Raw genomic sequence first — 22,073 nt, forward strand, 5'->3', positions numbered from 1 at the left:
GGAACCGGGGGCTCCGTCACCGCGCCCTCCTCTCTGGGACACGAACCCACAGCTCGGTCCCGCGCGCCGGGCGACGCAGCCTGGCGGGGCAGCGGGGAGCGGAGGGCCGGGGGCGCCGCTGCGGGGCGCACTGCGGGCACCAGACGCCTCGCCGCTCGTTCGGCTCGGTCCCGAGCCCCACGCCGACTCCAGCCGCCCGGGCAGAGCAGGGAGGCAACGTCCGGGGCCCGCCCGCCCAGCGGCCGGAAGGGGCGGGGCCGGATCACGTCACTTCCGTGCGCAGCCGAGGAGGTGCTGGCGGCTGGGAGGCGGGGCCGGCTCTGCGCGCGGCCAGTTCGGAGCCAGCGCTGCTCCCGTCGGGCGGTTGGCTGCTGGTGGACGGTGGGCGGCAGTGGCGCCCGCGCCATGAGCGAGGCGGACGGGCTACGGCAGCGCCGGCCTCTGCGGCCGCAGGTGGTCACGGACGATGGCCGGGCCCCAGCGGCCAAGGACGGCAGGTAGGCAGAGCCCGCAGCCCTGGGCCGCGAGCGGCGGGCGCCCTCCTAGCCCCGACGGCGGCGGTCCCGGCCGCGGGCACAGCTCCTCTTACCGCGGAGGAAACGCTCCCACCAGCGGGGGCACCTGCCGGGCCCTGCACCTGCCGGGCCCTCCGGGCGTTATTGCAGCCTGCTTCCCAGGCCCTCGGGTCCCCCGGCCGCCTCGCGCCGCCCGCGCCCCCTCCTTCCCCTCACTCCCGCCCACCTTCCAGAGCGGTGCTTCCCCTCTGGTCCTTTGCTCCCCCTTCCCCTCCGTGCTGTCCTTTTGGCTCACCTTATCCCGGGGGCAGCCTCCTGGCCACGGCCCTGCGCATCCCCGCCCCCCGCTCTTCTTTTCCTGAAGGGAGATCCGAAAGCATCTTGTGGTAATATTTGACCCCGGGGCCAGTGGACGGGCGGGAATATGCTCCGTATGTAGTGCGGACTAGGGTGACCAACCATCACTGCTTTGCCCTGGGCTCAGGGGTTTGCAAGGACGTGGGGCTTTCAGCGCTAACCCTGGGCAAACCGAGACAAGTTGGTTACCCTTTCACTGTGGATGTTGGGAAGTCATCATCTGCTGATGACTGAGGAGCCTTTAGGGATGGACATGCCAGGACTGGCCGTGCTCTGCTGCAGAAACCCTGAAAACAAGGCATTGCTGCATGAGCTTTTATATGAAGCATGAAAGTGCCCCTGGCCCTGCGTTTGTCAGGAGATGCGGTCATTTGAAGACCTGGGTGTACAGTACCTGAGGGCACTTGTTGGACGGGCCCAACTCTCAGCGGCTCCTCGGACACTCCTGGCCCCAGGGCAGAGGCGTACAGTTAATTAAATTGTTTTTCAGTTTCTCTGTGGGGATTTCCGACTTAATGGCACTGCAAATTGAATGTTCCACAGTCGTCCTCTGCTGCTGATCTTTCTTAGTGTGTCTTTCATGTGTTTAAGATAGTTTGACTTCCCTGTCCATGAACATTGTTCTTACTTTCCTGTTTCCCTCTTTCTCTTATTTGTTTGATCTCTTTTCTATATAATCTGAAGTGATGTCTTTTAAAGTGAGGTCTTGTCACCCACTTCCCATTCTACATTTATTATTATAACTCTAGAGTTGTTTTTTCTTAGTTTTCTCATGCGATTCTCCTCTTTTTCATTTCTTTTGTGGTCATTTCTAGTAGTTCATCTAATTACCTTCTTGGTTATCTTAAAAGTTGAGGGTTCCCCATAAGACAGGAAAGCATTGTGTAATTGTGGGTGAAGTAAAGGAATCGGAAGGAAGTAGAAACGTGACAACTGTAGAATACACAACATGTGCTGCAGGCTAAAGAGAACCTTGAAAGAGCTATTGTTCCGTTAACAGAACAGAAGTGGGACAACAGATTTTAGTGGCAGGGGCACCTAGTGATACCTTGATTGGTCTCCTGGCTCTTGGCACGAAAGGTGGTGTTAGCTCTGTTTTACTGATGAGGTCGATGAGGTCTATGTGGGTGAAGGGGTTTATATAGTTACAGAGTAATGGAGGCAAGAGAGACTTGAAAATGAATGAAGAAGGGTAGAATTGGTGGCTGAACAATGATGGAGCACCATATTTTTAAAATTATGCTTTGGAAATAAGGTTTTATGCCAAAGCTGTTGAATTTCTGTGTTTGAGCTATAATGGGGAATTTGGTCATTAAATCCTTTTATTCAGTGTGGAACGTAGATGAGCTAAGCACTTTTAACATACCAGAGCAAGGTTATAACTATTATCATTTGGCATCAGTTTCCACAAGTGCTTTAGAAACTTTATTGACAGAATGATTGTAATGCTGAAGTGATTCCTTTTTTTGGAATATAATTCTGTCTGGGAAGAGAGAAGAGCTGTTACTAATATCCATCTGTTTAGGAGTGAAGAGCAAATACAGCAAAAATTTGACAGCTGCTTTTTCAGTCTACTTCTAAAAGATATTAGACTAGTTAAAAAATCTCTACTCAGTCCATTTTCCTTTTTCCTTTTTAAGACTGAAGAGTACGAAAGGCAGTGTGGAGGAACGGATGGGGCCGTCGTAAGTTCATGAAGTCATGAGGAGTCAGGAATCCGGAGTTTTTTTCTTAGCTTTTCCCCGGGGTGTATGTTTTCAAATACCTCTTTTAACTTGTTTGTTGTTTATTTTCAATGCTAAAATGAAGACATCTGCAGTCTAGGATTATTATTATTTGGCATCTATTTCCCCAAATGCTTCAGTTTCAAGGCATGTGAAAATGAACAAATTCAAGGTGCAGTCACTTAAAAAAACTGTGTTTGTTGTTGTTTGACTTTCTTAGGTTCCAGGGAATACCTTGACACCTGAGGTTCTTGTCCCATGTGGATTTGGGGCTAACAGGTTTTCCATGAAAATCACAGTTTCTTTTTAATCTCATGGAATCTATTGGTCAGGACTTCAGTCCGTGACTTGAGGCCCTTGTGTCCTGTGTGCAGAAGGGGTTAGAGAACCCCCTTGAGATTAGGCTGGTGAAATGATAGGATAGGATTTTGAAATCAGGCTGAGCTAACAGTGACTGTCAAATCCTGTTGCATCACCATGATTGCTCTCTTGCCCTCAGAGGCTGTAAGAAATTTCAGGGTGCAGATGTCCTCAAGGAGGTGAGCATTGCTTGGGGCTCTTCCAAGAGATTGGGGCAAACAAGTTGATTCCCCTGACGGCACCTGGGAAGGAAGTTTCCAGCCTTTCTGGATGCGTCAGCACAGACTGGGAAGGAGAGTACGATGGGAAGGTGTGGCACTTTGTCAGTGAAGATGGATAAGGCTAAATGGAGTGTGCTTTGTTTAAGTTAAGATCAGGCAAATGTGCAGAGGCAGGGGCAGACATGGAGGAAAGGCAGAGTTGTAGTTGACTGTGAGTTTTCTGGAACCAGCTGTGAGATGGGTCTGCCAAAGAGTTAATGAACTTTGGGCTAAAGTAAGTGCAGTGCCCAGAGCACTCCCACCCAAGGCACTCTGTTCCCCCTGACAGTCATAGACTCATGTGCCTTCAGGGGAGCTGCAGTCCTGCTCGCTGCCATTTGCTGAGTGCCTTTCTTGTGTTCCAGGCCCTGGTCTCAGAACTGCACGTGCATCAGTCACATTGGTTCTCACACCAGCCTGGTGTGGCTGGGTCTGCAGCAAGTGTGGGCACTGAGGAGAAGAGGAGAGTGCACGCCCCTGTGAAGAGTGGATACTGCTGTGCAGCTGCCCTGCAGCTTTGGGTTTTATAGGGCCAGATCTCCCACTTTTTGAAGTGAAGCTGGAAACCCAGATTTTTATGTGAAATCCCCTTATTTTTCAGTTTTGGAGAATAAAGCCATTTTGTGGAATGATAGCTTATGGTTTAGGCTAGAGCTTTGCTTTGAGTTCTGGGCACCACATTTTGTGGGGGACTTTGACAAACTCTGAAACAACCAGGAGATAATGTTCTGCAGGCCACGCCAACTCAGAAGCTCCCGCAGGACGGGGATGCTTCACCCGGAGAAGAGAGACCCGAGGCGGTGTGACGGCAGGCATCAGTTCTAGGGAGAGCTGTCAGGGAACTCGAGGGTTTGCTGCTCCCGAGGGCAGAACTGGGCTCAGTCACCGTGAGCAAGGGCAAAGCATGTTTCCCAGAACACATTGTGTGGGATGACCTGAGCAGCCGAGGTTCCCTGAGTAAAAGAATTATGGCAGTGCTCGATGTTCTGGCGTTGGTGGATGTCCCCTGTGCGTGCTGGCGGGTACTTCCTCGGCCCTCGGGACTGTGTGGGATCTGTCCCCGCCCCTGAGCTGTTCTAGCAGCTTCCCCTCACTCGCTCTGCCATGACCTCCCTGATGTGGTCACTCCACCTCTGTGGTCAAGGTTTGGAAATGGGGACTTAGAGTTAAACAGCCCGTTAAAGCGTGTATTCTTTTTTAACACCTTTATTGAGGTATAATTCACATACCATAAAATTCACCCATTTAAAACGTCCAATTCAGTGGTCTTTAGTGTGTTCACTGAGTTTTGCACCAATCACCACAATCTAAATTTAGAACATTTTCATCACTAACTTTTTTTTTGAGGTGAAATTCATGTAACATAAAGTTAACCACCTCAGAGTGTACAGTGATATTTAGTGTTGGGTGACCGCTAGTTCTCTAGTTTCAAAACTTTTTCATCACCCCATGAAGACACCTTATAACTGAAAGTAATCGCTCCCCATTTCCCCTTTCCACCCAAACGTTCATTAGTGGATGAGTGGATAGACTGATTGTGGTATAGACTTGCGATGGAATGTTATTGAGCTGTAAAAGCAAAGAATTGTTGATACGCACCGCGGCTTGGGTGAACCTCAAAACATTATGCTGAGAGAGAGAAACCACTTACAAAAGGTCATATATTGTGTGATTCTTTTTATATGAAATGTCCAGAATAGACATATTACCGTTAGCTTTGCAGACAGTGTTTCAAACCCCAACTCTGAGGTCTCTAGGTTTGGGCATCCCCTCCCTGTCCTCTTGTCCTTGGCAGGGAGCATTGCTAATAGTGACTGCAGGCCTTGGGTCAGACCTGGCCCTCAATCATGTCTTCCAGTTCTGGCGGTGGGCTTGGGGCAAGCCACCTGTGCCCTTCTCTGCTGTCGTTTGTAAAGCAGAGAGATACATAGTTCTGCTTAGTTACCCACGTAAAGCACATTGCCTGGCAGGTTCCTGTTTTCACTGCTTTTATCATTACTCTTTTCATGGTCCTTACCCCTTTCCCTGCTGCAGAACCCTCGGGTTGCACTAGCCTGCTGTCGTGTCAGGTTCATAGCTCATCAGTGCCATATATGCATTTTCATACTCTGTGTTCTTGTACCCTTGACCAGCATAAGTCAGTCACATTAGAAGAAAGCTGTGTGGCCCTGGTATTTGGAGACAGGGCTGGGAGGTAGGGGTTGGCCTGATATTTCCCTTTGCGGTCGCCTCTCCTCTTCCAGGAGCTTGGCTCTCTTGGCCTCTCCTAGCCCAGTCTTTGGGACCTGGACCACCTCCTTTCCCAGCTAGCAAAAAGGGTGGAGACTGACAACTTGGCATTTTACCTGGCTGGGGGTGGGTTTTTAACTCTTATGAAAAGGAAGTTAGGGACAAAATTTGTTTTTGGAAGGTTATTAGAAGGAAAATAATCACAGATTAGGATTCTCAATAGCAAAGGGGAAATGTCAAAGGAAAAAAGAAATGGTTAGCACTATCCCCTATGCCTGTCCTGCTCTGTCTGGAGGAGAAAGTAGCAAGGAGAAACCAGGCCACACCTTCAGCTCTGCTGGGAAATGTTCTCAGCTGAATGTCCTGGTTCATCCTTTACAAGTTCTGCTTTCCACGTCACTGCAGGACACAATTCAGCCAAGCTTTCTGCCACCATATATCAAGGATATGCTTTCCTCCAGTATCTAATAACTTGTTCCTGACATCCTTCTCAGCCTTCACCAACAGCGCCCTCAATGTCCATAATTCTGCTAACAGTCTCTTCCTGACAATTTAGATATTTTCTAAGATGATATATGTTTTCTCTGCCGTGCTCCTCACTTCATTCTGAGCCCTCGCTAGCAGAGCCTTTAACATCCATGTTTCTACTAACAGCCTGTTCAAGGAAATCTAGACTTTTTCGATCCTGCTCCTCAAAATTCTTCCATCCTCCACCCACAGCTGATTCCAAAGCTGCTTCTACATTTTTACATATTGTTACAGCACCACCCCACTTCTGCTTCCATTGGCTCCATGAATTTGTCTCTGTCTCTTTCATCCTCAAAACCTGAGATCTTAGGGGCACACAGAACTGAGTGTTGCTGCCTTGAATGTATGTACTAGGAAATAGGGGCTTTTGGGGAACACCTGTCTTGTCTGTAGATGATTGTGTCTTCTTTTCCTCAGGGCATCTCTTTCTCTTGTTACTTTTTGTGTTCATCCATTCTTTGAGTTTGAGCCCCTTTAAAACTCTGCTAGAGGAGTCCAGATACAGCCTAACATACTGTCTGGAAAACAACTGATAAGAGTATTCCACTCAGCTGGAAGATTTTAAAAAAAGAACAAAGGTGTGTTTGCCAATGCTAGCAAACAGTGCTGCAGTTTAATCAGAAGCCACAAAAGTTGGCAGCCTCGTGGTGGGGAAACTGGGTAAGAGGCTGTATGCTGGAGGGGCTTCCAGACTAGCCGAGCTCATCCCCTTCTGAGCCTCTGCTGATGACCTCTGTACCTTCTTTCTGGCAGCTCTTTTAGCGGCAGAGTTTTCCGAGTGACCTTCTTGATGCTGGCTGTTTCCCTCACTGTTCCCCTGCTTGGAGCCATGATGCTGCTGGATTCTCCCATAGATCCACAGCCTCTCAGGTGAGCTGCCCCAGAATGCTTGGGAGTGGTTGCTCAACACAATATGATAGGCTGATGGGCCTGCCCCTCTGGCCTAGTGGTTAAATTCAGCGTGCTCTGCTTCCATGGCCTGGTTTGGTTCCTGGGTGCAGACCTATACTACTTGGCTGTCACTTTGTCTGTCAGTGGCCATACTGTGGTGGTGGCTCACATACAAAAAAGAGGAAGATTAGCAGTGGATATTAGCTCAGAGTGAATCTTCCTCAGCAAAAAAAAAATAAATAAAAATAAAAAATATATATATAATAGACTGAAATAATTTCTAGCATATTTAAACCAATCTGGTCTGAAAGGTAAGTAACTATGAGAAACAGAGATTTGTGATTTGTGTAGTGCCTGTGTTTTATGTGGTATGAGATGTTACACAGAAAATATGTATGGTGGTCCATGGTATTGCTTCAAAAACAAAACTGTACAAACCTAAAATAAAAATCAGAAAAAACCCGAAAAGAGAAATTTAAGTATTAGAGATAATTAACCTGAATTCATTTGAAGTGGCAAAAGCACACACAAATGAAGCTTAAGTTTAAGTTACGTTGTTTAAATTTTCTAAGTAACAGATTTAAGAAAATTAGTGTTCTATTTTTGTCAAGTTACCATTTATCAGTGGGAATCTATGAGTAATGCAGTCTATTATAAATTGAAAGAAAGAGTACATACCTAGAGGTGCCATGAAATGTATTCATGTTTGTAATACTAGTAATATAGAGCCAGGCTCTTATTGGTGTGATTTATGACATTGTCAAGCTGGTGCAGGAAGGTTGTGCAGTCTGGTTCAGTAAGTTCCCTTTTCCTCTTGAAACTGCCCAGGGTGGGTGAAGCTATCTGAAGTTTATTTATTTATTTTTAAAGATTGGCAGCTGAGCTAACAACTATTGCCAATCTTTTTTTTCCCCTTCTACTTTTTCTCCCCAAATCCCCCCAGTACATAGTTGCAGGTCCTTCTGGTTGTGGCATGTTGGATGCCACCACAGCATGGCCTGATGAGCAGTGCCGTGTTTGTGCCCAGGATCCAAACCGGCGAAACCCTGGGCCATCAAAGCAGATCATGTGAACTTAACCACTGAGCCACAGGGCCAGCCCCATGAAGTTTATTTTAAGAGAGTTAGGCTTTAAAAACTTCGGATAAGAACCATGTCTCATTATAGAGTAAATATAGCATACACAACTGAATAATAGTGTTTTGTAAATAAAAATTAAGGCTTTATATTGGATTCAATTCACTGAAAGTGTATTCAGCACCTCCTATGGTTGATACAAAGAAGACACTTCTGATCTTAGATTGACATATGTGTACAAGAGTCACCTTTGTGTTTTTGGATTTAGAATGACTAAAGATATAGGGTGCTGTAAGCACAGGATTAGCTCAGTGTAGATTGAGAGTCGGTGAAGCCTGTGTGCTCTGCACTCACGACAGTGTTGGCTGTGTAGCTCCTGGTGTGCCAGTGTGCCCTAGCATGTGTCTTTCTGCCTGAACTGCACCTAAGGACATACTGCCTGTCCTCTCCAGGGGGGCTCCCAGGACACGTTGAGGGGAGTGGCCTCTTGCTAACTCCTCTTGACGTATAGAAGGATGCAGCTCAGCCCATCTCAAATAGAAACTGGCCTGGGCCTTTCTGGATAATCCAGTTGACGAGGTGGGTGTGAACTCTCCACAGCTGGAGATGAAAGCCTGGGCTGAGGAGCTAGCCTTGGAAAAGAGGAGGAAAGCAGAGAGAGAAGGTGAAGGTCAAACTGTTGGGTTGGCGGGGGACGGATGGAGCTTCAGTGACTGAAGACCTTTGATCTCAGTAAAGGTGAATTTATGTTGGGAAGAGTGGTGAAGAAATTCAGAGGAAAGATGAGTGTGTACTCCTGACCAGAAATTGAAGGGAAATATGGCCCAGTAAGGAGTTGAAGTTGTACGAAGTGAGTTCTGTCTGTGGAGTAGATGAGCCCAATGAGGACGGAAGGAGAAACCCAGAGAAGCTAGCGTGGCTGACTGGGATCTCTCCCGTGGACTCAGTTTTAGGGAATGACTTGCTTAAAAATTGGAAGCATGGGCCCCCAAAATGCAGAACCAAAAGCAGAGGACTGGCAGAAAGTGTAAGAACAGAAATAAACTGAGTTTTGGGGAAAATGCTGTGATAGCAGCAGGAAGGGCTTCTTTAAAACTCTGTTCAGAACAAAAAGAGCAAGGAAGCGGGAAACCCATGTCTGGGGCAAGTGGTACAGTATTGAGGAGGACAGAAAGCAGAGCTCCCGGCTTCTGCTCTGCCTCAGTCATCTCGGTCAACGCAGAGGTGGGGCGAAATGGTAAACAGGATCAGGCTAACTGGCAGAGCGGGAGGTCAGCTGGTGGATTTGGGGAAGAGGGGAGTCTGTCTCCAGGGCGCTGAGTGACCTCCTGTGAGAGCTTAGACCACGCTTAGGAAACTGAGAAATCAGAGAGAACAGACACACCAGGAGTGTGGCAGGAGACAGAGGGGTGGAAACACTTACAAAGTGGATTATTATGCAGATAGTTTCAGTTCCGGGGAGCAAAGTTACTGGGAAGCTACAGGGCTTTGCCAAAAACCTGCTGTGCAAAGAGACCTTCTTTTCCTTGTTTGGAAGGTTGGAGGGCTGTCAAAGACACATATGTGACATCCTGATTTCTGGAGGATGTTGACCACGACTTTCAGGATGCATTTCAGGACACATGGAGTTAGTGGAATTAATATGAGTTAACAGGAGTTGATAAGAGGCAACAGGAGTTCACTGGCTTTGACAGGAGTCTGCCGGGCCTGGTGGCCGTGGAGTGCTATTTGGGGTTCCTGGAGTGGCTCTTGCTTGCTGCTTCTGCTGCCCAGCTGAATCAGTGGGGGCCCTTTCTTGCCCGGCCTTTGCATTTTCTCCTGAGTTGTCATCTTGTCTCTTTATTGAGATGGTACGCAGGCTCTTTGTGTGCAGGGACAGTGCTTGATATACCCATTAGTTTGACTACAAAAGTTTCTTCAGGACTTCCTGTGTGTAGGGAATCAGGCAGGGTCTAAGGACTGGGTGGGAGGAGGTGGCTGAGTACAGGTGTGCCGTCCTCTCTCCCCACACTCTATGTGCTTGTCTATGTTGTTGTATCTTCACATGTAGGTACCTTGGGAAGTGTGACCTTCCCAGGGTCAGAATTTGAACCCAGGTGTGTCCATCTCCATAGCCCAGGCTCTTTTCACAAAAGCATGCAGGTTGCAGTCCTGCTCTCCTCCTTTGCAAATAAAACTTCTAGTTAAGCCAAGAGTGTTTTTTTAAGCAGGTAGAAAACCATGATTAGGAGGCAGGGTAGAGAGTTAAGGAGGGGAATTTAATTCAGGGGCTGTCTTGCTGACTCAGAGAGGGTGGCAAGGAGGGAAGTGCTTTGCTGGGCAGGGCGAGGGTGGCAAGGCAGAGAGCTTTTCCATCATTCCACATCCTCAACTGCACCCCCTCGGTTCTCCCACTCTTACTCTGGGGAGCTGGCTAGGAAACTGCCTGGCTGGAGGGCAAGGTGAGGAGGGAGTTGGGAGATATCACCCCACCCCTTCCCTTCCACAGTGTTCATCGGGAGCCTCCTGTGTGCCAGGTGTTTGGGATACAGCAGTGAAAACCAGACACAAATCCCTGGTCTCATGGACTGTGTGTTTAGAGGGGACAGATAAACAATGAACATAACAGAGATGTGAGAAGCTGAAAAGTCCTACGGACAAAAGAGGGTGGGTGGGGTAGGAGCTCTGGCTTTTGGGGGTGGTGTTGGTTATTCCATTGGGTGGTCGGAGCAGGCCTCACTGGGAAGGTGAGGGTGGAGGATACAGCAGTTCGAGGACTTAGATGGGAGATGCCTCGTGCTGAACCAGCAGGGAGGGGTGGGAGTGGAGGCTCAGTGAATAAGGCAGAGACAGGCGAGAGAGGTGATGGGCCAGACTGTGTAGGGCCAAGAGCCACTGCAAGGGCTGGCTCTGGGTGAGAGGGGGCCGTTGCAGGTCTTTGAGAGACAAATGCCATGGCCTGAGTGTATTTCACAAGGCTCACATGGGCTGCTGGATTGAGAAAAGACTGTAGAGGACAAGGGAGGAAGCAGGGAAGAGAAGATGGTGGCCTGGAGCAGGGTGATAGCAAGGACATGGGGAGAAGACGTTTGGTGAGGTGTCTTTTGAAGGTGGCATTAGCACGATTTGCTGGTGGACTGGGAGAAACAGCGTATTTACCTGTGAGTGGGAAGGACCCATGGAGAGGGAAGAGTTCCTGGAGCTGTTTCTGTGTGAGGGGAGGGATCCAGGGCCCAGTGGAGGCTGGCTTCAGAGGGAAGCCAGGATGAGCACTGAGTGACAGCTGGGAGGCACAGTGCGCCTGTGCTGTACGGTGAGGCCGTGGCACCAGTCCCAGGATAGTCACCTCTAGTTTCTTCTTTCTTCTCCTTGAAGCAGGAAGCAAGTCTGTATTGATACAAATAATCCATAACCAACCTATAAATCAGAATTGGGGTGAGTTTATTATGAGCCAGAGTGAGAATTATAACCCAGGAAGGCCTTAGAAGGCGTTCCAGAGAAGCATGGATTTCAGTACAGTCTTAAATCTTTTCAGAACAAAGAACATATGTTAAACGCACCCAGGATGCATTTGCATCAGTACTTGAAAGAGGTACTCAGTTGCAAATTAGTAGGTCCACATGACCCTGACTTTGGGGAAGGGGCTAATCTGGGCATTACCAGTAGGGCTATGAGGGGAAGAATGCATTCTTAAGAGAGTACCTTATTTAATGGTTAAGCAGATGTGCAATGTATGTCTGATAGGCCCTAAATCAGGCTTTTTAGTTTAAGCTGAATCAGTTTTGAACTCGAATAGTTACCCTGTATGTCTGAATATGTGAAAATCTCTTGTCAGCTGTGAAATGGTGACATGGCTCCCCTCCATCTTAGTTGGACTTTAATGGCTGGGCAGCCACTGGGAAGGTAAACACCAGGGGGTGTGAATCAGAGGGTGTGTGGAGGTCTAACTTGCCATGAGCGTGAGGCATTGGATGGCTGATGAGGGACTCAGTTGGCAGAGGCCCCGGGGTGCTCTCAGGTGGCAGGCGATTGCCAGGTTTCTTGCATTAGCCATATTATATTTTCATTTTTGTTTTGTGCTATGACCTTTCCTGATATCCTGGAAAGTTTTTTTCTTGATATTTGTGTTTCTGGCATCTAAGGATGTTTTATAATGTGCCTTCTTTATCAAAGAAGGGGGAGTTATACATGTACATCCTTGTAGGTCCTCAGGAAACACTTTCTTCATGTATTTTTAGTAGGAAAATCCTTATGATTGCATTATTTTACAGCTTCAAAGAACCTCCTCTCTGGCTTGGTGTTCTGCAACCAAATACCAAGTTACGACAGGCAGAAAGACTATTTGAAAATCAACTGACTGGACCAGAGTCCATAGCAAATATTGGGGGTAAGTAAGCCTCTGGGACTGCAAGGCTGTCTGTTATGGGGTGGCAGATTCCGTGGGAGCAGCCGTACTGGCCCCCTGCTCCTGGTGGGGGAACCCTGGCCATCATTCTTAGCTGTGGGTGCTTCTGCTTGTCGCTCTCTCCAAGCTGCAGGCCACTTTAGTCGGGGCAATTTTGAGTTCATGTCTGTGGAGCACTTTATTCTCCTCAAAGTGTTGGACCCATTAAAATGAAAGGAAAAAGGACAAATGCAGACATTGGTGTTTGGTTCGTTTATCAAAGTCAGGTAAGTATTACTTGGCAGTCTGTATAGATTTCACTTTTGAAAAGAATAGGAATGATTCTCGATATTTCCACTGTTCTTTGTTTTTTTTAAAGTTCACTTTGGTGGGTACATTAAGGGTAACTGTCTGCTTCACAGTTTCCCAAACCTGAGAACTAGAATTGGGTCTAGTTCTAATTCTGGAGTCTCTGCTTACCTGGAGCAAGGCATTTTCTGTTTGTTAGAATGAGAATTAAGCTTAGGAATCAAAAGATACAGTTAATGAAAAGGTTGCTGGACTTAAAATGGTGTGAGGACTTCTGAACGGTTTTCCTCAGCACACCGATCGTCGTTCCACGGTACAGTATGTTTTCTGGGGAGTGGTTGTGGACACGTGTATCCAGCGGACTTCTGTTTTATCTTGAAGAGGGCAGGTCAGGGCCGGCCCTCTGGTGGTGTTGACCAGCTTCGCTTTCCCAGCCCTGCTGCCCAATGCCCGACCTAAGGACTGGTGCGTTTATGCAATTGTTTCTTTGTTTGGCTGGTGTAGGTACTTCATAATAGAACTTTGTATTTCTCTTAAGAAGACATTGACGTTTATTAATAAATTTCACAAATTTTGTTTTTTGGTGAAAAATCAAATATTAGTATTTAAAACTGGACCTTCGGCGAGTTAAAGTCATCTTTTTTTGGTTAATCTCTCAAAGAGAATGCTTTCCTTTCTTTTTCCTTTCCGCTTGGCCTGACATCTCATTGTGTTCTGTTACCACGTCTCCCCTTTTTCTCTTTGGAGCTAGTTATTATCTTGGTGACATTTCTGGGTAGGCATAGTAGGGACTTCTCTGGTTACTGCCCTGTGGGGGTGAACCACAGAAAGGCCTCCAGGGCCCTGCTGCTTCTGCCTCATTTAGAAGTTGTTGTGGGGGACAGCTGGCCTGTGACTGACAGGAGGCACGAGCCTCAGGAGGGTGCTGGGGTTTGGGCACATGTGCAGTGACTGTATCCACCATCATAGTGTCATACAGAGTTGTCTCACTGCCTTAGAAACCCTCTGTGCCCGTCTGGTCATCCCTCCCTGCCCCGTCCCTGGCAACTGCTGATCTTTCACTGCCTCCATAGCTTTGTCTTTTCTAAAATGTCGTATGGTTGGAATCACAGTGTGTAGTCTTCTCAGATTGGCTTTTGTCACTTGTAATATGCATTTAAGGTCCGCCATGTCTTTTCAGTTTTTGTGTAGACTTTTATTTTCAACTCATTTGTGTAGGTACCAAGGAGCACAATTGCTGGATTGTATGGTAAGAGTATGTTTAGTTTTGTAAGAAGCCTCCAAACTGTCTTCCAAGTGGCTGTACCATTTTGCATTCCCCCCAGCAATGAATGAGAGTTCCTGTTACTCCGCATCCTTACCAGCATTTGGTGTTGTCGGTGTTTTAGATTTTTGGCTATTCTAATAGGTGTGTAGTGTTATTTCCTTGTTTTAATTTGCATTTCCTTAATGACATATGATGTTGAGCATCTTTTTCTATGCTTGTTTGCCTTCTCTATATCTTCTTGTGGTGAGGTGTCTTTTTAAGTCTTTTTGGCCATTTTTTAAATTGGATTGTTCATTTTCTTACTGTTAAGGATTGAGTTTTTTGTATATTTTGGATAACAGTCCTTTATCGGATGTATCTTTTGCAAATCTTTTCTCCAAGTCTGTGGCTTATCTTTTCATTCTCTTGACAGTCTTTCACAGAGCACAAGTTTTTAGTTTTTTTCTTTTCTGTTTATTTTGCTGAGGAAGATTCGCCCTGGGCTAACGTCTGTTGCCAGTCTTCCTCTTTTTTTGTGTCTGAGCCACCACCACAGCATGGCCACTGACAGATGAGCAGTGTAGGTCCATGCCCGGGAACTGAACCTGGGCCGCTAAGGTGGAGTGTGCTGAACTTAACCCTAGGCCACCAGGGCTGGCCCAGAAGTTTTTAGTTTTAACGAAGTACAGCTTATTAGTTATTTCGTCATGGATCATGTCTTTGATGGTGTATCTAAAAAATCACCACCACACCCAAAGTCACCTAAATTTTCTCCTCTGTTATCTTCTAGGAGTTTTATAGTTTTGCTCTTTATATTTAGGTGTGTGGTTTTTGAGTTAATTTTTGTGAAGGGTGTAAGGTCTGTGTCTGGATTCATTTTTTGCATATGGATGTCCAGTTGTTCCAGCACTATTTGTGGAAAAGACTATCTTTGCTCTATTGTATTGCTTTTGCTCCTTTGTCAAAGATTGTTTGAACATATTTATGTGAGTCTTCTGCTGGACTCTGTTCTGTTGCAGCCATCTGTTTGTCTGTTCTTTTGCTATTACCACGTTGTCTTGATTACTGTAGCTTTATAGTAAGTCTTAAAGTCTAGTACTGTCAGTCCTCCAGCTTTGTCCTTTTCAGTATTGTGTTGGCTGTCCTGGATCTTTTGCTTCTTCATATAAACATTAGAATCACTTTGCAGATATCTACAAAATAACTTGCTGGGATTTTGATTGGGATCGCTTTGAATCTATAAATCAAGTTGGGAAGAACTGACCCCTTGACAATATTGAATCTTCCTATCCCTGAACATGGACTATCTCTCCATTTGTTTGGTCCTTTGATTTCTTTCATCAGAGCTTTGTAAAGTTTTCCTTATATAGATCTTATACATATTTTGTTATATTTAGACCTAAATATTTCATTCATTCTTTTGGATGCTAGTGTAAGTGGTATTCTGTTTTTAGTTTCAAATTTCACTTGTTCCTTGCTGATATATAGGAAAGTGGTTGACTTTTGTCTGTTGTTCTTGTATCTTGCAACCATGCCATAATCACTCATTAGTTCCAGGAGTTTTTTGTTGTTGTTGATTCTTTGGGATTTTCTATATAGACAATCATGTCATCTGTGAACAAAGACAGTTTGATTTCTTCCCTCCCAATCAGGATACCTTTTATTTCCTTTTCTTGTCTTAATGCATTATCTAGGACTTCCAGTACAGTATTATAAAGGAGTGATGAGAGGGGACATCCTTCCTTTATTCCTGATCTTAGTGGGAAAGCTTCTAGTTTGTCGCCATTAAGTATGATGTTAACTATAAGGTTTTTTGGGTAGATATTCTTTATCAAGTTGAGGAAATTCCCCTCTATTCTTAGTTTACTGAGTTTTTTTTTTTTTTTTTAATCACGAATGGGTATTAGATTTTGTCAAATGCTTTTTCTGTATCTATTGATATGATCATGTGATTTTTCTTTAGCCTGTTGCTATTGTGGATTACTTAATTGATTTTCAAATGCTGAACTAGCCTTGCATACCCGGGATAAATCCCACTTGATGAGGTGTATAATTCTTTTTCTACAATGTTGGATTTGGTTTGCTAATATTTTGTTGAGGATTTTTGCATCTTTCTTCATGAGAGATATTGGTCTGTAGTTTTCTTGTAATGACTTTGTCTGATTTTGTTATTAGGATAATGTTGACTTCATAGAATGAGTTAGAAAGTATTCCTTCTGCTTCTATCTTCTGCAAAAGATTGTAGGTTATTGGTATCATTGCTTCCTTAAATGTTTGGTAGAATTTATCAGTGAACCAAACTCAGCCTGGTGCTTTCTGTTTTGGAAGTTTATTAATTGGTGATTTATTTCTTCAATAGATACAGGCCTATTCAAATTGTCTATTTCTTCTTGTGTGAGCTTTGGCAGATTGTGTCTTTCAAGGAATTGGTACATTTCATCTAGATTATCAAATTTGTGGACATAGAGTTGTTCATAATATTCCTTTATTATTCTTTTAATGTCTGTGGGGTCTGTACTGATGTTCCCTCTTTTATTTCTGATATTGGTAATTTTCTGTATTCTCTTTTCTTGTCTTAGTTAGCCTGGCTAGAGGATTATTAATTTCATTGATCTTTTCAAAGAACCAGCTTTTGGAGTTACTGATTTTCTCTATTGATTTCCTGTTTTCAATTTCATTGATATCTGCTCTAATTTTATTATTTCTTTCTTCTGCTTACCTTGGGTTTAATTTTACTCTTCATTTTCTGGTTTCCTAAGATGGAAGCTTAGATGGTTGATTTTAGATCTTTAATTTCTCTGTAAGCACTGCTTTAGCTGCATACCACAAATTTTGCTAAGTTGTATTTCCATTTTCATTTAATTCAAAATGTTTTTAAATTTCTCTTGAGATTTGTTCTTTGAACAGTGTGTTATTTAGAAGTGTGTGTTGTTTAATCTCCAAGTATTTTGGTATTTCTAGCTGTCTTTCTGTGATTGACTTTTAGTTTAATTTCATTGTGGTCTGAGAGCAGACATTCTATGATTTCTGTTCTTTTAAATTTGTTCAGGTGTGTTTTATGGCCCAGAATGTGGTCTCTCGTGGTCAATGTTCCATGTGAGCTTGAGAAGAATATATATTCTGCTGTGTTTGAATGAAATAGTTGATAGATATCAATTATATCCAGTTGACCGATGGTGTTATTGAGTTCAACTCTGTCTTTACTGATTTTCTATCTGCCAGACCTGTCCATTTCTGATAGGGGTATGCTGAAGTCTCCTACTCTGATAGTGGATTTTTCTCTTTTTCCTTTCAGTTCTATCAGTTTTGCCTCACGTATTTTGACGATTTGTTATTAGGCACAGACATGTTAAGGATTGCTATGTCTTTTTAAGAATTGACCCTTTATCGTTATCTTCTTTATCCCTAATAATGTTCCTTGCTCTGAAGTTGGCTCTGTTTGAGATTAATATAGCTGCTCTAGCTTTCTTTTGTTAAGTGTTAACGTGGTATAATCTTTCTCCATCCCTTTATTTTTAATCTATATGTGTCTTTATATTTAAAGTGGGTTTCTTTTAGACAAGCTATAGTTGAGTTTTGTTGTTTTTGATCCACTCTGACAGTCTCTGTCATTTTATTGGTGTATTTGGGCCATTGATGTTTAAAGTGATAATTGATATAGTTGGATACCATCTACCATATTTATTACTGTTTTCTGTTCATTTGCTTTTTTTTGTTCCTAATTTTGTCTTCTGCTCTGACTTTTGTAGTTTCAATTGAGCATTTTGTATGATTCCATTTTCTCTCTTAGCATATGAGTTATACTTTTTAAAAATTTTTTAGTGGTTGCCCTAGAGTTTGTAATATACATTTTAAAGATATGGAAGATTTCACAAATGTGCACGTCATCCCTGTGCAGGGTCATGCTTGTCTCTGCATTGTTCCCATTCTAGTATGTGTGCTGCTGAAGTGAGCACATAACATGTTCTAGTTTTATCCTGAGGGCCTTCCTAGCAGTTCTTCCCTTTTAGGTGGATATGATCAGCACCAGCAGTGGACACTGACGTAAGGGAGACACTGATGTGTGCCCCTGAGTGCTGAGTGTCCGCCCGAGAGTCCATGCTCTTCTTTTTGTTTGTTTTTAAAGATTTTATTTTTTCCTTTTTCTCCCCAAACTTCCCTGGTACAGTTGTTTATTTTGGGATGTGGGTCCTTCTAGTTGTGGCATGTGGGTTGCCGCCTCAGTGTGGCCTGATGAGTGGTGCCATGTCTGCGACCAGGATCCAAACCAGCAAAACCCTGGGCCGCCGAAGCAGAGCATGCAAACCCAACCGCTTGGCCACGGGGCCGGCCCCTCATGCTGTTTTCAGAGTAGAAAATCTTCACAGTTTTTATTGCTAACAGGTATCTGCTGCATCCTTGCTGCAGTGTCAGGTTCAGGCCCACACACTGATTGACTGGGCCCCCGTAGTTTAAATGCTGCATGATTTAAGGACTTTTTGTTCTCAGGCATCACTTCTTCATCTTCAGAACTGCCATTTCCTCTCTAGAGATAAAAACACAAGCCACTTCTGTTATAGAAGAAGGTGGTATGGTCATAGTTCTTAGACTAACCAAGTAACACTGTTATTCCTTTTTATTTTTTTAAACAGATGTGATGTTTACTGGTACCATGGATGGCCGTGTTGTAAAACTTGAAAATGGTGAAGTAGAGACCATCGCCCGGTTTGGTTCGGGCCCATGCAGTAAGTCAGTGACAGTCCCCCCTGATGTTTGTCTCTTCCAGTCATTCATAAAGGTGGTGAATGGCCATGTGGAACTTCATTTCCCTTGAGGTCAGGTTCCCCCTTGGAGAAAAAGAGCCCCTGACCACTTGGCAGATAGAGCCTGACTTGGGTGTTACGAATTCTTCATTTGCTGTGTGGTCCCTGGACCTCAGGGTGCCTGATTGTCACCTTGCAGGCACAGTTTCCCAGTTAGGTAATGGCCGTGGCGCCTGCTAGTTGCTTCATGGACCCCACCCCTTACCGTTGCAGAGGACGTGTTGTCAGGGTGCTGCTGTAGAAAAGCAGTGGCTTTGTCATTACTTGGATGCTTAAATGTGATTTCTGCATTGGCTTCTCAGGAATCTCAGCAGTGTCATTCAAAGCAACGATGCTCTTAAGTCACTCAGATTTTAGAAAACTAGAGTAGAAGAATCTCACTGTTTAAAAACTGGTAGCCCACAGACTTATTAATTGTCTTTTTTTTTTTTTTTCTTTTTGAGGAAGATTGGCCCTGAGCTAACATCTGCCACCAGTCCTTCTCTTTTTGCTGAGGAAGACTGGCCCTGAGCTAACATCTGTGGCCATTGTCCTCTACTTTATATGTGGGATGCCTGCAACAGCATGGCTTGATGAGTGGTATATATGTCTGTGCCTGGGATCCGAACCAGCGTACTGCAAAGCAGTGTGAACTTAACCACTGTGCCACCAGGCCAGCCCCTGTCATTTTTTAATAGCTAGAATGTTTTTGTAAAAATGATGCACTTTCATTGTGAAATGTGAACAACAAGAAGGTACAAAGAAGAAAGTAAAAATCACCTCAGAGTCTTCTCAGCTGTAACTTACTAACATTTAAATGAATTACTTTTTAGATATCTTTCGTTCATGGATACTCCCATCCACATATGGTTTTATGTAATGGAATCATACTCTATGTTTGGTTATTTAACCTGCTTTTTCCACTCTGTATTTTGGTCATAAGTGCCCCTGCAGTAAGCCCCCTGCAGTAAATGCCCTGCAGTAAGCACCTTGCAATAAGTACCTTGCAGTAAACACCCTGCAGTAAATGCCCTGCAGTAAGCGCCCTGCAGTAAATGCCTTGCAGTAAGTGCCCTACAGTAAGCACCTTGCAGTAAGCACCCTGCAGTAAATGCCCTGCAGTAAATGCCCTGCAGTAAGCGCCCTGCAGTCAGCACCCTGCAGTAAATGCCCTGCAGTAAGCACCCTACAGTCAGCACCCTGCATCAGCTCCCAGCAGTAAGCACCCTGTAGTAAATATGCATTGCCACAGGTTTAAAAAGAGTATAGGTAGTAGAGCAGGAGAATTAAGGAATAAAGTAGTAACTCTTCCTTTATGCCAGGAGGAGGGAAAACTCTCATGTTCCTAGACAGGCACAGTATTCATGTCAGGCTGGTGGACTTAAACCCAACTTCTGAGGTTCTGGGGGGATTCTGGAGTTGGGGCCTGGGTCCTACTGATGTCCCTGAGTTGACTGTTAAGTCTCAGGATGCTGATGTGAACATGATCCTTGGTTACCAGTTGCTGTGTGTATGTCCAGATGCAGATTCTCAGTTGGTCTCAGGACATGCTGGACAATCGTCATAAGTTCTAGTGGGCTGGCATGCGGGGGGCCAAGTCTGTCTCTAATGCCATGAGCTTTTTTGTTCTCTACGTCACAGTGGATATTTAGGAAGGAATGGATGAGGCGTTTGGACACCGAGTGGGGCACGGGTAGAACCTGAGACCAACCACCATTTCCTGTCCATTTGTTTCCCCAGAAACCCGAGATGATGAGCCTGCTTGTGGGAGACCCCTGGGCATCCGGGCCGGGCCCAACGGGACCCTTTTTGTGGCTGACGCATACAAGGGACTATTTGAAGTAAATCCCTGGAAACGTATGTGACAATATCTTGTTTCCTTCTATGATAATTTCAGATCTTTTAGCCAGTATGTGCACAAGTGGATCCAATAGAGTTCATTCAGTACAGTCTACTGGACACTAATATTTTCTTGTTCATTGAATAGTACTGTAAGTATTGCCTCCCAATACCAGCCAGTATCAGCATCATAGAACTCCTTTCTCATGGCTGCTTTGGTCAGTGCCTTAATCTCCTGTGGGTGTTTGTGTTCTACCCACAGGTCTCAAAAGGGCTCATTGTGAGGGTGTTAGACCTCCTCTTTCTGTCTTTATTTTTTTGTGTTTTCACTACGTTTTGTCTTTGTTTGTTTTCTGCCTCTGTTTCTCCTTTTTCCTTCCCCTTCATCTCCGTCTTCATTTTTTTCTTCCTCCAGCTCCTCCTCCCATTTCTCTCCCCTGACGAGCCATGATGTCACCTTGACCAGTGTTGTAATTATTGCTGTGTGTGCTTCAGTGGGGGAGATTCAGGCTGTGGAGGAGTTAGTTATGATGGGTGGGGCGTGGGGTGCTGGGCATAGGTGGAAAGAGCTTAGCCCTCAATAAATTTTTGCTCTACAACTTAAAAAAATTTACTACTGCTCATATTCTTTAAAAGCAGATGAGTGGGACATTTTATATTTCTCTCAAGCAAACAAATAGAAAATTTCCTTGTTATTCAAGACTCGTAATAGATTTTTGAAAGTCAGTGGTCTTCATTAAAAAAAGAGTTCCTCATCCTTAGAGGAAGGATTCTGCCTTTGATGAAGTTCATCTAAAAAAACTCATCACCTAACAGATGAAGGAAAGGACAACACTGTTTTTTACTGTAAGAGGGAATGAATCTTCTGACATAGGACATGGAGAAGCTCATTTTGGCTTTTCTTTTTAAATCGGTCAGGCTGATTAATGTTTTGAAATTATTGAGATACAAGTTCTTAGAGTGAAAGCGGGTCTCTCTTTCCCTCCCTCCTCGCCTGCCTTCTTTCTCTCTCCTTCCCACCTACCTCAGGTGAAGTGAAACTGCTGCTCTCCTCTGAGATACCCATTGAGGGGAGGAAAATGTCCTTTGTGAATGATCTTACGATAACTCAGGATGGGAGGAAGATTTATTTTACGGATTCTAGCAGCAAATGGCAAAGACGAGATTACCTACTTCTGGCTCTGGAGGGCACGGACGACGGGCGGTGAGTGTTCCTTCCAGATCTTGTGCCCAGTGAGATCGTCCGCCAGGCAGATGACTTCAACAGAGCTATTACTTCTAGGAACCCTTGGAGTGTTTCTGAGCATAGTATTTCAGCTTTTAAGATGGGACTTTCATGGCTTCTGGAAACGGGTGATGGGTGCAACAAACAGAGCAGGTGTTCCCACTTTCCCTCGGAAGAAATGAAGTTAAACTAGGCCAGGCCGTCTGAGAGTGTGGTCTAGATGGTCTGGAGATGCCTAACAGACAGGCCTGGGTTTCACGTCATCCGTCTGAAGAGGCACTCCTGCAAGGCTGGAGCGAGCCATGGTGGCCCTCCCTGGTGCTGAGCCATCTCCCGCGTCAGTGAGAGAACTGACTGGGGGTTCTCTGAA

At 45.1% G+C, this 22,073-nt stretch overlaps 1 protein-coding gene and 1 non-coding gene across 3 annotated transcripts in view; one reads left to right on the top strand and one right to left on the bottom strand.

Moving 5' to 3' along the window:
* The first annotated feature begins 252 nt into the window (after positions 1-252).
* The window catches only part of APMAP (adipocyte plasma membrane associated protein), a 30,498-nt gene continuing 8,677 nt past the window's right edge, over positions 253-22,073 (top strand). The window contains exons 1-6 of one of the 2 annotated variants that reach the window (XM_023625988.2): positions 253-497; positions 6,727-6,843; positions 12,191-12,306; positions 18,490-18,582; positions 20,380-20,496; positions 21,508-21,682. In XM_023625988.2, the coding sequence (XP_023481756.1) occupies positions 406-497; positions 6,727-6,843; positions 12,191-12,306; positions 18,490-18,582; positions 20,380-20,496; positions 21,508-21,682 (710 nt within the window). In that variant the 5' untranslated portion in view covers positions 253-405. Of the gene's footprint in view, positions 498-3,581; positions 6,844-12,190; positions 12,307-18,489; positions 18,583-20,379; positions 20,497-21,507; positions 21,683-22,073 lie in introns of both variants that reach the window. The other variant, XM_070247000.1, reaches the window with a different exon arrangement.
* On the bottom strand, positions 17,712-17,814 carry LOC111770069 (U6 spliceosomal RNA). Its single transcript, XR_002803013.1, has one exon. It is a non-coding gene; the product is annotated as a U6 spliceosomal RNA (small nuclear RNA).

This window comes from Equus caballus, chromosome 22 (genome assembly GCF_041296265.1).
Source record: "Equus caballus isolate H_3958 breed thoroughbred chromosome 22, TB-T2T, whole genome shotgun sequence".
NCBI lineage: Eukaryota > Metazoa > Chordata > Mammalia > Perissodactyla > Equidae > Equus > Equus caballus.